This window comes from Thunnus thynnus, chromosome 20, assembly GCF_963924715.1.
Source record: "Thunnus thynnus chromosome 20, fThuThy2.1, whole genome shotgun sequence".
In the NCBI taxonomy this organism is placed as follows: Eukaryota; Metazoa; Chordata; class Actinopteri; order Scombriformes; family Scombridae; genus Thunnus; species Thunnus thynnus.
Genome location: NC_089536.1, coordinates 18,025,403 through 18,040,912, shown reverse-complemented (window position 1 = coordinate 18,040,912; position 15,510 = coordinate 18,025,403). Strand labels below are relative to the sequence as shown.

The following is a 15,510-nucleotide window of genomic DNA, read 5'->3' as shown; positions in this document are numbered from 1 at the left end:
TTCCCTTCCTTATTATGTCTTTGTGTTATTACTATGTATCTTTATCAGTGACAGTCACCTTAGAGGCTAACAGCCTTCAGCCCAACACCGGCAGCTGTCTTCCTGGTGTGTGGAGAGAGCGTTGCCAATGATAAGTTGTTTACGTCACTGACTGTAACCTCAGTCTGTTCTGCTACTTTAACCAGGTCAATGAGGCTATAAAATGTCTGTTGCAAGACAGCAGTCTACTTAACCTGCACTACATGCCTTGTACTTGAAGGTAAGCTTTATTTTCAGCATGAAAAATATCAGATTAGTAAGGGACAGCTAAGCCAAACTTGTTAAGTCACTTTCTTTGCTATTTGGTATCTGATCGTGTTCATTTAGGCCTGAAACATGAGACGCAGCCTGATCATACAAGGCCAGTGTGATATATTTATAAAAATGGTTATGTCGCTAAAATGCTACTGCCTTTCATTGCTGCCTACTTTAAATCAATCTGAATTCAGGTCTACGCTGTAATCATTCATGTAGTGATAGCTGATGAAGCTACACATTCTATGCTTCCTTTTTTTTTACTTTGAACTGTAGCGTTAATTTGACAAAGTTGCTACTCCACTACATTTATTTGACAGCTTTAGCTACTTTTTCAGATGAAGATTTGACACAATGGACATTATAACAAGCTTTTAAAATACAACACATTACAACACAAAGGTGAAACCGGTGGTTTCATCTTTAAACGTCATACAAAAAGCAGTGTGTAGTCGGGTCACATTTCAGATGTCGATGAGTTGTTAACTGCTCCACCAAGTAGTGATTTTTCTTAGTAGTGAACTTCTCACATGGTTTCATTTCAATAAATGTTCAAATGATCCAATATTTCACCAAAAATCAAAGATTATAGAGAAAAAGTCCAGAAACTGAAAACAGATTTGTGTATCAGAACTTTGTTTTTTCTTCTTTCCTCTCCCATTAATTATCTCACGACCCCTCAGATTTATCTGGTGACCCCTTGGAGGGGCCCGACCCCTAGGTTGGGAACTACTGAACTAAACTAGCTAAATGTATATAAAGTAGTTCAAACTAGCTCCACCTTAAAACAGTAACATGCTGCTTACACACGAGTGCTTCAGTATTATGTAACAATCTAATGATGTCATATAAAATAATATATCAGTCCGAGGGACCAAATCACTACTATTACTGCAGTGCTTTAACTACATTTTGCTGCTAATACTTCTGTACTTAATAGGATTTTCATAAAGGACTTTTACTTGTAGTGGAGTAATTTTACATTGCTGCATTGGTACTTTTACTGAAGTAAAGGATCTGAATACTTCTTCCCCCACTGTCTGCCATAAAGACGTTTGTTTTATGTCTGTTATAAACAGAGCTACCTTTGAACAGTGCATTTATAAATGAACAACATTAAGTTGCAAACTGAACAGTACAATAGAGCTGTGATCTTCAATGTTCAAAATCAAATCTCTTTCCTTTTAAATGACAAGGCCTCTGGTTTATTTATTTGTTCTAGTTTTCTCAGGTGTGAAAAGTTAAACCTGATTAAGAAAAAAAAAAAGACTGCCATGGTCATTTATCATCCTTCGTTTGAGTAAGTATTTCCTCTGTTCTCAGCTAGTTAACATTCATTCAACCTAACTGTATGTAAACTGCAGCTACTTTTAAACAAAACACATTTGTTCTACATTTCAGGATTCCCCTGTTGTGTATTGGTTTGGTTCTGTGGATTTTCTGTTGTCATTTTGCAAAAAAACACAGAAGAGAGGAAGGCTTGCCCCCAAGGCCTAATAACTCTCCATCTGTATATGTCATCCCCATATATGATGAGGAGCGGGGGGAAGAGGAGGAGGAAGAGGAAGAAATAATGGGCATATATGAAGCATATTTTCAACCTCCTTACAGAGAACCTCCCATGTACTGCTCAAGAAATGTCAGTCCACCTCCTCCATACAGGGTACAGCACTGCATTTTGTTACATTCATACATTTATTATTATATTACATGATAATGATGCTCATGTTAGTTAGATAAGCAGTTGGTTGACAGTTTGTTTTTTTACTTAAGATGAAACTGTAAATGTTTTACAAAGTGTCAGAGATTTCAAATAAATAAAATGTCTCCCCTTCCCTTTTCCAGCTTGAACCACCATCCTATCCAGATCCCCCACTATCATACACAGACCCTCCACCTTACTCAGAGCAACCCTCATCCTCCTTACCTTTCTCATCCTCCTCCTCAAACACACTCTAGCCTCTACTGCACTTTTCATTACAGGACAGGTCACAGCAGCTTTCAGTGCATATACAGTATGTAGTCATGTGCTTCATGTGGGACATATAGGATGAGGAGGGTGGCCTGAGGGTTTCCTCAGTGAAACTTTGTCACACTGTCACTATGAATGAATGGCTGTCTGTCTATGTGTGTTAGCTCTTTGATAGACTGGTGTATATACCTGTAAACAACAACTACATCCCACATATTTTATTAAGTTGTATGTGCAGGTGTAAAATATGTATAGAAACTTATTTTTGTAATAATTTATACTGATGAATAAAATTATTTAAGTGAATCACACTTAATAATAATTTAAAAAGAGTCTGGTTTTGTTGTCTGGAAAGCAAGATAAAGATGAGGTTTCAGTCCATTTCGTGCAACAAATTCAGGGGGAAACAAATACCAATAAATTGTTTTTACGATAGAATTTGTAAGAGTAACGGAATAAGAGTGAATTCTAACCGACTAACTGTTCAGTGAGTGAAGTAGATTTCAGACTGATTGCATTCAACATACACACAGGAAATGTGCAAGACACAGAGCACACCTCAAAGTCCTGTGTCTTTAAATGAGACAATAATGCTGTAAAAGCTCATCACATTGTGTACTTCCCTAAGTGACACATTATTGCTTCATAGCGACCCACATGTCAGGACAGTTTTTCTATGTTTTGGGACTCTTAAACAAGGTAAGAATCATCACGCTGTATAAAATCCTAAGAATGCAGTTCTTTCTGTCCTGAGTGTAATGTCTTAGAAATATGTGAATTCAACTGATTCGTTCTTACAGACGTAATGAGCAACAGATTTATAGGATGAAGGTCCAACATCAGTTGTTAAACTCATGAATGACAGTATGCTAGTCATCCCTGCTACTTTTTATGCTGCTAACAAACTGACTGAACCTTTTCTGTTGTACACTGCTGAGAGATTTTCAGAGGTTTTTAAAACGGCATTATTGTTGGTGAATCACTGCAGTGTCGCTTTAGCTCACATTCCTGTGATTGGAGAGTCAGCACTCTCATAGCCTCTCTCTTGGTCTCATATAGTCCAGTGGACTTGCATAAACTGGGATGTAAAGGCTGATAGTCGTATCCTATGATGTCACCCTCTCACCCACTTACTGATGTTTGTCAGTTACATGTGTAAAGAGTTCATAAATCAGAAATGTCTCCCTGACTGTTATTGTATTATTCTACAGTATAAATAATCATATTAAATCTGACACTGTAGATGTTTTGTTGGATTCTCCATGACTACAAAACTAACTAAATACTACTTTAAACTTACATTACACCTTAGAGAGGAAAACCGATCATGTGTGTGAATTACGTGTAGTGTTCAGTCTAGTTGTTTAGTCGTTGATTTCATGTAGGATGGCACCAAACTCATCTGCTGCTATATGTCTCAAAATTCTTTTCTCTCACAGTAATGTGAGCAAGTTGACGTAATTCCAGCCATGACCATTGTAGTGAACATCTTTCAAATTATGTAAGTAGTCATTTATCCATACAGGAAGAGAAAAGATGACTTAAAATATGAATTAATGAAGTTTTGAATTGATGTAAATGTGTTCCTAGATTCCCAGTCTTGGTGGTGTCCATAGCTGTGGTACTCCTCTGCTTCTATCTGCATGCAAAGAAGAAAAGAGCAGCGTATGATGTCACTATACCAGCAATACAACATGACAGCAGAGTCTCCATCCAAACCATTTCTTTGCCTGAAGATCAGCAAGAATTGGAGAGACATTATGACATATTCCCTCCCCGCTACAGCACTGTCGATCACCCACCACCATACTCACTGGTGCGTGAACCCTGACTACAGTCAACCATTGTCATTAGATCAGGGCACACAGACCTATACACAGAGTATATGTCTATTATTCATAAATATTTATATTTATACATAAATATTATATATAGCACATAGGAGCATCTTTTACATCTGTTGTTTTCACCTTTGCCCACCTTTGTATTGCTTCATGAGTGGTACTTTGACTCAGATTGACAAACAATTTTTAACTAATTAGCTTCCCTGAAAAATCAACTCTTGTTAACAATAAAAATGTTGTGTTGCTTACATATAAATATTAATAAAAAGTATGAATACATCATTTTTATGATAACAAATATAATAAGGGTTGCATTACTGCAGACTAATTACTATATCATTTTGAATTTCCTTCAGTTTGATCCGAAGCTGACAAGCATTTGGCCAGGGGGCTCGCCGCCTGCCTACGAGATGTATCCAATTACGCTGCCTCTGGCACCTCATCACTGGCTGACACCCACAGGGCCTATGTATCCCACTCCATCAACCTCAAACCTCCACCCATAGCCACCCACTGCCCCAGAGGTTACAGCAGACATCCACCACCTAAACTCCAGTTTAACTGTAAACAAATGCTGAGGACGCAACTTGTATTGTTTCTGTGAAAAAATAAGTATTAACATTGTCCTTTATTTAATATAATGTTGCGATTTTAATTTAAAAAATGTATTTTCAATCACATTAACCGTAGACCGTGAAACAATCATCTCAACATTTTTGATTCTAATACATTTTTATATGAACATCAAAACTACAGTGTAGTTGTCCAAACTGCATCTACACACCAGCAGAATCATCAAAGCACCTAGTGTTTCTTCTATGATATACTATATACTCTTTATTACAATACAGTACTTACAAGTTTCAGGGAAAATAAAATAAATATTAAATAAGTTGCCAGTATTATTTGTTTCTATTTTCTAAGAAGGAACATGTAGTGATAGGAGTGAAATTGTCAATGATGAAAAAATAGTGTTTCCTTGGCTTTTGAACCATGTTAAGGCAAAAAGTAAGTATGAATAAGAAGCCACTGATATTTAACTGTTTGTACTTCAAAAATAACAAAAGAAATGTGATTATCACTGTCAACTGTTGAACCTGTAATGTTAAGTAATATGTTTGCCTTCATTATACAGTCAGTGCATACTGTAGGCTACTTCTTCAGTTTTTTTACTAGGGTTTAAGTGTTCTCAGTGCTACAAATAAAACTCCAACAGAATCAAGCAGGCAGTAGTCGTTCAATGGATTCTCACTATCAAACAAACCAGAAGCTTTACCAGCAAAGGACTAGAAATGTACAATGTAATCAACATTAAAAAAGAAACAAAACAAGTTGAGACTAAATATGCACTGCGAGATTAATCAAAAATGTCTCAATAAAAGAGTTTTCCACTGGTCTTACTGTGTTTTATGTATATATCAGTGTGTGTGTGTGTGCGTGTGTGTGTGTGTGTGTGATGTATTGCGTGTACAGTATGTTTCTTTTCAAAATGATCTATTGCTGTTCATTTTCATCAGTGGAGACATACAAGATAAAGCACATTTCTGAACACATACAGTCATACTATATGATCAAATGGTAAAATATATATAGAAATGAATACAAATATGACATTTGGTATCTTTCCTTAACCAATCTGTCTTACCAATCCAATGTAAACATTACTCTACGTAAAGTATTTAAGATTTTGGAAAGGCTAAAAAGTTTAATATCCTTTCAACAAAAACCTTCAACAGAGCACTGTATCCGCAAAAAACATACGCATTACTCTAAGTCTATTTCCACATTTATGAACATACGCACGCTCACTCACACTATTGCACTAAACCTCTTAATCAACTCTAAAGCCTTCTCAACAAATATCAATAGAATGATCCCAATCCTGACAAATAAAATGCAACTTGACATTAAGGTCAACGGAGGAACACTAAGTTTGTACAAAAACGCTCTACATGAGGCTGGTCATTTGCACGGTATCATGACGCTCGGCCCTTCACTACAGACCTCCACCGCCGTTGACTGCCTAGAGTCAGCCCCTCTGGAGCTATGAGTGTTAAAACGTCCTCCAACCTTCGGCCTGTGGGCTCTTGCTGACTTTCAGAAGACCCAGCTGACAGGCACCCACTGCTGCTCTGTTAACAGTTTCTCCAATGCCAACCGTAGGCTTCGGAAAGCCGCCTCCAGGCCGTCGTTCACGATGCAGAGGTCAAAGTAATGTCCGTATGCTCTTTTGATGCGCTCACTCTCGTCCACCGTCCTCTTGAGTTCAGAGTCCTGTAGGGAGCATGTCAGTGAGAGACAGCATGAAGCATAGCGTTAGTTCATTTATCATAGTCATTCATGGTTAGTTCACTTATCACTATTGCTCTGCTAATATACTTGTGCCAACGCTGTTTTCTGTTGCCGCTCCCTCCACCACCTCTTATGTGACATTTCTAGTATTGTTGGTTTCACTAAGATTTATACTCATGTATGTTTATTAGGAACATCAGTTCTCTCGGCAGATTCTGCTTTGGTGCTCAGACTCTCAAAGAACAGAGCCTTTTCCCTCATGTGACAATTTACTATAAATGGTCAATTCCATTACGAAAGTGTCTCTGACTGAACAGTGAGACAATCAGGTGAAAATAAATGCAGGCAATTACTTGAATTTAAGAAAGGAGTAAACAGTGAAATTGGTACACAACGGAAATTCAATTAGTTTGCATAATTTAAATGGTAGGAATCCGACTTTCTAGTTAGCATTCCACTGTGCTGAGTGAATAATTTAAGATAGATAGTTTATTATGCCACGCAACAGTGTCAGTGGTAATTGTTTGGTACAGCATGGTAGCTCAGTTCCAATGCAAAAGAAAGAAAGACAAAACAAGCAAAGAGGCATCATAAACCATTACAACAACACACACAAAAAGGTAACACACAAATGTAAATTGTAATGTAAATTAACACATTAACACATTAGCTATTCCAATTACTAATATAATGAACTTTGTTGTGATGCATTTCAGTGTAACTTTTTCATGGTATAATCATTAGTCTGATTCTAAAGGTAGGACAGCTGACTTTTAGGAAATGATGCACTCACCGTTAACTGTTTTGTGACCACTCCTGACTCAATTGCTGACCTGTTCATGGCTTTGAGAACCTCAAAATCTGGGGCTTCAATGAACACAACATAGGGCAGGAACTCTGACGTCCGCAGCACTTTGAGAGCCTTTAAAGAAAAAACAGACACATAAGAGATGCATTACTATCACTGCATCACTGCACAATGAGCAATGGGAATAGCTGAAAAACTTTTATGCAATTATAAAGCTGAGAATGTGATTAAAATGCAACTGCAGCATCTTCAGCTAATAAATTTATCAAGCTAATGTGTGTAAATAAGATTAGTGGAGTCTTTCCAGCAAGTAATGCTGATCATTAAGAGATCCTTTTTGATAAATATTGATGATGTGCTCAGCCCGAAAATACTTCAGTAGCAACAAGCTGTGCATAATTGGTTTGAATCTAGAATTTTATACATAAGTCGTTAACGGTAGAAAACATGGCAAATAACAGATGGAAGATTAGATGGCGAAGAACAAGCAGGGAGTGAAGGCAAAGAAGAAGTGAGGGAAGGTAAGAGGAGATATGTGAGCTTCCTCTACCTGTGGGTTGACGTCCAGGATGCAGATCTTTCCTGTCTCTATCACCTCATGTATGGAGTTGATCTTTGTGCCATACAGGTTCCCGTCATACTCGCCATGCTCCAAGAATCGGCCATTTTTGATGTCACACTCCATTTCGCTGCGGGTCATGAATGAATACATCTGACCATCCCTCTCATCCAACTTTGGTTTCCTGGAGGTGACTGGGGACAAAATCATTATTTCAAACTAATCCCACAACATGGCACTCAATGACAGCTTTTACCCAGTAAAAAATCTATAGATGTTGTACAGACAAACCAATGTGATTTGAATACTTTTGGTTTAGTTTATTTGCACAGTGCATAAACAGACATCATGAGGTAGAAATATGGTGAGATGCAAGGAGAAAACCACAAAACGAAGGGAGAGAAATTACAATTGTACAGAACAGTGAGAGACTAGAAAACAAGATTACTAAGAGAGACACGTAAGTGGAAAAAAGTACATAAAATGAATGCGTATTCAACACATTCTACAGGTACCATAGCAGTAAAAACAAAAACAGTGAAAGGCACCGAATGCCAAATGGATTAAGAATTAGTGTACGTGGTTTAATTGATGAATGGCTGCACTCACAGGGGATGGTGGTGCCATACCGCTGGGGATCTGACACCAGCAGCTTGTTCTTCAGACTGCGACGTCCGACCCCCTGTGCACCAATCAGAACCAGCGTCTTCCTCTTGAAGGGTGGGACTTTGGCAACCTCTTCATAGATCCGCAGCTCGTGACGATCAAATTCTAGTCAGAACCCGGTAATTAGGTGAATGAACAGAATTAAAAAAGGAATATAACACAATAAACTACAAGGTCTACTTCAGATGATGTTCAGATGTTATAGTTTTTCTTGTGGTAAGTTAAAAGTACCTGCATTCTTGGTGGTCAAATACATCATCTTTTTTTTCTTCTTGCCACCCATCCCAGCACACAGAGGACCTGAGAGAAGCAGAGACACACAAAACAAAATAAAACCTCCAACCTCTGTTCTTGTCTCTGCCAGCCACTTCAACAAAGTCCCTGCTTAAATGATGTACTACCAATGTCTCTGAAAGCCCTGCTGGGTCATAAATCCAAACTCAGGTGGGTCATAAATCCAAACTTAGGAGATCTCACCACTAGGTGGCACTGTGCACCAACACTGATCAGTCTTTGCAATCAGTCTGCTACCAGTGAACACCTGTGACTAGGCTCTGCTCGCCGCCTGTTCAATATGGCTGATTATTTGGCCATCGGGGGAGAATGTCTTACGCACAGAGGCATGCACAGAAATAAAAATGAGCTCAGATGAGATTTTTCATAACAGAATACAACTCATCAAGCTGTGGCAAGTGGTAATTGTGACTGTGCACCTTATAGCCAGAGTGACAGTTATCAAATATTTTGTCTCAGCTGGATAGATCATTGGATTTTCAGACATCATAATCCAAAAATATTCTGTTCAAATGTTTTATTCAAACCATGCTCTCAGTTGGTATAACACGTGTGAAGCGTGCTAGCAGACAGATGTGTCCTTCCCGGGCTCCAAGGGCAGTACAGTTGGACTGTCATCCTCCTCTCCTCCAGAAGTGAAGGGCAAGTGGTTGGCAGTGACTCACCACCTGTTTCGTTGCTGCTGAGGACTCAGTATGGAGCAAATAAATCTAAAGGAACAGAGTGTCTTTTCACTCTGCACCTCATAAGAGAAGAGATGATTATTGATCAGGTTTGTATTTACGTGGTCTTATCACGAATCCTCAATCAACACTCCATCTCTGGGAGGCTGTATGTGATTGTCAGACCCCGCAGCTTAATAACCAGCAGATTGAATCAGGCCGCCTGAGTCACGCTGATGCTCATTACCAGCTCTCCGGTGCTCACTGACAGAGTGAACAGACTTGAGAGGTGAGAGGAGGATGAGCGGCCGGTGCAGATGAAATGCTTGTATGATATGGAAAAGAACAGATGTTGTCTTTGTTGCCTGTGTGTTTTGCAGCGAGGAGACTGTGTCGAATCTGCATAATGAGAAGTGCTTCTTTGCTTGGCTGCACGCTGCTGAGAGGTGTACCGTACCTGTGGTAGCGAGCTCCAGATCTCTCTTCACAAACGCTTTCCTCTTCTCCTCAAGGAGCTGGCTTGGAATTAAACCTGCACTGCCTCCCTCTATGTGACAGGCCTATGAGGGAAACACACATGTCACACAAAAAATGAGCGAACGTGCTCTAAACTCTCCAGGCTCAGCTCAACAAATTAATGCACAAAAATGCTGAATATACTGTATGTGGCTGAGAAATATTGGATGCTGTACTTACCTGCCACCAGTTGAGGTCCTCTTGATTGAAAATCTGCAGAATGTCTCCACTGTTGAAGCTAAGCCCTGCCTCCTTACAGGGAATCAGGTTATCATGGGACGGGTCGTAGTCAAAGTGACACTTTACAAAGGCCTGAAATGAGAAATGAACAAAGAGATGGAAAATATCAGTAAAAATGCTTTAAAACATTTCAAGAAAGTGGGGGTAGACTAAAAAAATACCACTTTTACTGAATTAACACTCTGGAATTGTACACCAAAACCACCTCTGGTACATGATCTGTGGTAGACAGATTGGGTGAGTGTCCATCACTATGAAACAGCCTTGCACACTTAAAGCCTACTCTATCTCTCTGCTCACTTTCCCGACATCTCAAGGCTACAGGATTCAGCTCATAAACCAAACCCTGTATCACAATCCCCACTGACAGGACAAGGAGTCTGAGAGACACACAGAAATAAATAAAGAGAGAGACAAAATCTGTAGCCATGGCAACCATCCCCCATCCACCCCCCCCTGCACTTGACGCCTTTTCTCGTACTGAACTGAAGCATGAACATAAAAAAAAGGCTGCCAGCTCTTACTGTACTGTGTGTGTCTGCCTCATTCCCCTATAAGGACACGGTGGACAGACACACACACACACACACCCTTACACACACGATCAAAGTCTCAAATGGCCAAAGGAAACTGTCAGTTGAGTTTAATCACCATGCGACGGCCAAGCTGAAGGCATGAAACACAGACAGCTGGATTACGTTCAGAGAGAACTTTTGGGAACAACCCTAATCAACGCAACTTGCACTGTACAACATCTGCCTACATGGCTCTGTACTGTATGAGCATGACCAAATCATTCTTTAATATCTCTGACACACAGGATCTATTAAGTGTACAAGTATGCACTTGGACAAAAAAGTAAAACTAAACACTGGTAAACTCTGGTTTCACAAATAAAAAGGTCTTAAAGGTAGAGTCAGTGATTCTAGAGAAAGATTGTTCAATACACTTTTTGTCAAATTCAGCGAATATCTCCCCACGGTCTGCTAGCTTCTGTGTGTGTGCTGAAAAAATCCGGTGTTCATACACAGCCCTGGCTCTGTAAATGGGAGACAAACAAAGTGGCTTGGACTGAGCCACACAACACTATTCCAGCCAATCAGCAGGGGGCATTCATGCTTGTGCACAGGAAAGGGGGAAGTCATCAGAGCAGATGTCTTTGTGAGGACATGACAGTCTCCCGTCTCCAGCACCTGTTGAATGGTGGGGGAGGGCTGGCAAAGAGAGGCCATGGCCAAGTCACGCAGAAAGTGTTTTCTCACGGAACAAACATGTTTCCATTTTATTAAATGTATCAATCCACCCTGAAACCGAGACAATCTCACAGAGACCCCTGTGTTTTTTTACACTGAGTCTGTTTCTGTTGCGTTTAATGAAGTGTAATCTGAGCAGGTAGCTGTTTAAATCAGACAAATATCCTGCTGAGACAGTGGATGGACTGTTGTGCTCCCATGAGACGAAATTCTTTTTCAGCTCGTGATAGAGCATGAGAGGAACAGAAGTGACTCCACAGCTGACTCATTGCTCTGGATTCCACCATATTTCTCTTCTGGTTGTTGCCTTGTCAGTGCGCGTCCATGAATTTGGGGGGCGGTGCTTCTGAAGGAGCATGCAAGGAGGGATAATATGTTTGGGTGTTTAGTTCAAATATCACCAATCTTTCCTCAAGATGACTGACTCTACCTTTAAGATGATATTCTTCCTACAGTCTGAACCTTTTGAGTTGTATGAAAGTGCCATGACTCAGAACAGTTTCTTTCAGTGGATAACCCTAAGAAATTGGTGGGAATTAAGTTTTCTTACATGAAGGTAGTTCTCTACAAGATTGGCTGCTGTCCTCAGTTTGAACAGTGTCTACAGCCATTAGTAGCTCTGTAAAGCTGTACAGCAGTGCTTTGATCTTAATGCCAATAAGAGCATGCTAATGCTCAAAATGACAATGTTAACATGATGTTTAACAGGTATAATGTTTACCATTTTCACCATCTTAGTTTAGTGTGTTAGCATGCTAACATTTGCTAATTATCACTAAATGCAAAGTACAGCTGAGGCTGACAGGAATTAGTTTGGCACGTATGGAAAGTGGAGGGATTGTCAAAGTTATTACAATTTATCCTGAAGGGAACAGGTACCAAACTTCATGGTAACCCATACAATAGCTGTCAAATACATCACTAAAAACAAAAATGTCAACCTCATGGTGGTGTCAGAGGATCACCAAAGTCAGTGGGTTTCATCCTCTGGCAACTTTGAACGTCTGTACAACATTTCATGACAATCCATCCACTGGTTGGATATTTCAGTCTAGACCAGTGGTGGACCAACCATCAGACTGACAGACTTACATTTCCGTCCCTGTAGCCATGCTGCTATCATGGCTAAAAAACAGCTGTAAATGTGATTCTTAACAACTGTGATATTGCTGTTGTCCACTTTTGGTAGTTTTCATGTTCTCATTTCATTTCTTTCATTTCAAGGATTACACGGTTCCTCTTTTGGGCTAATTCAAAGTCAAAAGAATAACTTAGAATTGAATTCTCATCCAGTGGAAAACTGACTTTAGTTCCAACATTAAGCTTCAAATACATCTCTCAAGTCTATGCTAATAGTCCTAGCACATAAACCCTCTCAATATCCTTTTCTTGTAGATTATGTTCTAGTATATTTTGGTCTAGTGTAAGGAATTAATTTAGTATGGCCTCTTCAAGCACTAGTGTTCCTCTTCTCTATGGCTGAGACCAATCAGTCACAGAGCCTTGTGCCCAACATATCTCTGGCTGTATGTACTGCATCCTCTGATGTGCTCTATCCTCCTATCCTATTGGCAATATATCAACAGGCAAGATAACCCTTCTATTTCTCCACACTGTAAACTGGGTCACATTTTCAGTGTGAATAGCCTCCTCTGGCTCTTAGAAAGCTAATGTTTGTCAGCTAGCATAACCCAGTGACATCCACGCACTGTTTTTTCATCTTTTTTAAAACAAGATCCTGAGGAATTTCTTACAAATATTTGATATGCCACACACAGAAGTATTCTTTCTGAATGTTGTGACTAAGGGAGGAAAGGATAAAATATAAAATGTCAGATGAGGACTCTAGTGTCATGAGCTGTGTGTGGGATTACTCTATCGCTCAGTCTTGTTTGTGGAGACTGCAATTTCTGACCCATTATGTATCGTCAGAAAATTATTATTCATTTGGATAACTGACAAAACTGTAATGCAGGTATTATAGCCAAATAGCCAATGTCATATAAAAAATCCCTCTGTAGTATTAGATTCATGATTGGCACAGCATCCAAGGTTACAGGCTGCAGTGAGGATGTCGTGGAGGACAGTGAGTGGTAATCATTTGACTGATGAAACTGACAGTATCCTTTTAACCTAATCATAACTTCCTGTACAATATTTATTTCAGGATGGGTGATCAGAAATTGATTTCACAGAGAAGAGATGAGAGTGGGTGAGATTCAATGTGGAAGAGAGATGTTTAAAATACAACGAGTTCTAAACAAACACACGGGGACAGCTGTGTGTTTGTTTAGCAACAACATCCAAAATGCAGCTGCCAGAACTCTTATGGGAATGTAATTTAAATTTGAGCACATAGCACCGACTCTGTCCTCACTTCACTGGTTCCCCATTTCACTAAGGCCAGACTATAGCTGGTCCTTATCACCTACAAAACTCTTCATGGAATAGCACCATCCTAACTTTTCAGTCCCTACATTCCCCCACGTACACTCAGGATAGAGACTACCTAACTATCTGAAATACTAACAAGCATTCCATTGGTGTCAGAGGATTTTCATACTGAGCTCCACTACTGTGGAATGATTTAGCACACTCGAGCAGAGAGACAAATACCACTGAGACCTTTAAAACAAGACTAAAAACCTCTTTTCTATTTCTATTTTCACTCGCATACAGTTAAATAATTAAACCCTGTTTGCAAAGCCTGTACTTTCCTTAGTAATGGTTTCTGTTCTGTCTTGAATTTTTATTTTATTTATGTGTATGGAAACACGCTTTCCTGTGCTACAAACAATCTATTTACCTATAATATGTACTATCCTTGTAAAGTGTACTGAGACTTCTATGATTTTACACTTTAAATGAACTTACTTCTAAGTGTGGGTAAGTTGAAGCACAAGATAAACAGGTGATCGGCGAGTCACTGGCAGTAGCACAGGCGTTTTTTCAAAGTGTTCTACTTAAGCCTGAAAGTGAAGCTCTCAATTTACTAGTTAATCTAAATTCCAGCCCTCATGCTTGGTCATGAGCTCGTGGCTGAGAGAATAAGACTTTAAACACAAGCAACCGAAATGAGTTTTCTTCACATGGTGTCTTGGAACTGGGTAAGGAGCTCGGATAACCAATATCCAGGAGCTTGTATAACTGTATCTGACTGACCTGTCTTGGTGTGTGTGGCTCCTGGTAGCTGGGCAGGATCTTCAGCACCACACTGCCGCTCGCCTCCTTCAGCATCTCCTGAAGCACTTTGGGGTCGTTGCCCACCTCCTTGCCATTCACCTCCTTGATGATGTCACCCACGTGGAGCAGACCTTGCTGGTCAATCATGCCACCATGGAGGATCCTGGCAATCACTAGCTCGCCATTTTCCACTCGAAAGGTCACTCCCTATACACAGTAGTAAGCATTTGTTATGTGGCTCAACAACACTCGATCAATGCAAAATCGACTTTACACAAACTCAAAATCTGAACACAAAAACAGTCTAGCATTGCCCTCAATTGCACAGTAGTTTAAAATTCAAGTAGGTGGGGGTGTTGTTTAAAATCTCAAGACCTAACTACTTTCTCTCAAAGGAATTCTCTTGATGCTCACTTGCTCTGATTTGGTCTCTTTGTTCTTGTTATTTAAAACAACAACTTGTGTTTAACTGAAATATTTATTCATATGCTTTTTATAGATATTTGTCCTCACATTCTTCAAGTTGTAACTGTGAAGCACTTTGTAACCCTGGTTTTGAAAAGTGTTTCCTCCTGTTTGATCAAATTTGTATATGATGTGAGACCAGTAGTTCCTCAATTGCAACAGCTGACCTAAAGTTAAGCATCAAATGTCCCTTTAGCTACCTGTGTGTGAATTCACAAACCCTAATAATCATAATATTATGGTTGTGAAACCCGTGAAACAGTTGGCAGAGAGATTGTCTTGGTAGAAAGTGAGACATTAAAGCACCGACACCCTTGTCAGCTCCCTGCAGATAAATCACCACCATTTTGTGCTATGAGGCGGTATAAATCTGACTTATTTCCCTCTTAAACAATGCTACAAAAAGATCTCATTATGCTGAGTGCATGTGCTGCTCCCAAAACACAAATCATATCATTTATT

At 39.5% G+C, this 15,510-nt stretch overlaps 1 protein-coding gene and 1 long non-coding RNA gene across 4 annotated transcripts in view; one reads left to right on the top strand and one right to left on the bottom strand.

The window, feature by feature from the left end:
- Positions 1 to 147: 147 nt before the first annotated feature.
- On the top strand, positions 148 to 5,104 carry LOC137171997 (uncharacterized). Of its 2 annotated transcripts, XR_010924854.1 has the most exons (7): positions 148 to 259; positions 1,517 to 1,594; positions 1,696 to 1,957; positions 2,140 to 2,965; positions 3,706 to 3,767; positions 3,857 to 4,082; positions 4,467 to 5,104. It is a non-coding gene; the product is annotated as an uncharacterized lncRNA (long non-coding RNA). The 2 variants fall into 2 exon arrangements; XR_010924855.1 differs by lacking the exon at positions 3,706 to 3,767.
- A 411-nt stretch (positions 5,105 to 5,515) lies between these two features.
- mpp2b (MAGUK p55 scaffold protein 2b) overlaps positions 5,516 to 15,510 on the bottom strand; it is a 41,799-nt gene continuing 31,804 nt past the window's right edge. For both annotated transcript variants that reach the window (XM_067576243.1, XM_067576242.1), the window contains exons 6-13: positions 14,563 to 14,790; positions 10,088 to 10,219; positions 9,849 to 9,951; positions 8,667 to 8,735; positions 8,379 to 8,540; positions 7,761 to 7,963; positions 7,196 to 7,324; positions 5,516 to 6,384 (exon numbers count right to left, since the gene is read on the bottom strand). In XM_067576243.1, coding sequence (XP_067432344.1) covers positions 6,208 to 6,384; positions 7,196 to 7,324; positions 7,761 to 7,963; positions 8,379 to 8,540; positions 8,667 to 8,735; positions 9,849 to 9,951; positions 10,088 to 10,219; positions 14,563 to 14,790 — 1,203 coding nt within the window. In that variant the 3' untranslated portion in view covers positions 5,516 to 6,207. The remainder of the gene's footprint in view (positions 6,385 to 7,195; positions 7,325 to 7,760; positions 7,964 to 8,378; positions 8,541 to 8,666; positions 8,736 to 9,848; positions 9,952 to 10,087; positions 10,220 to 14,562; positions 14,791 to 15,510) is intronic.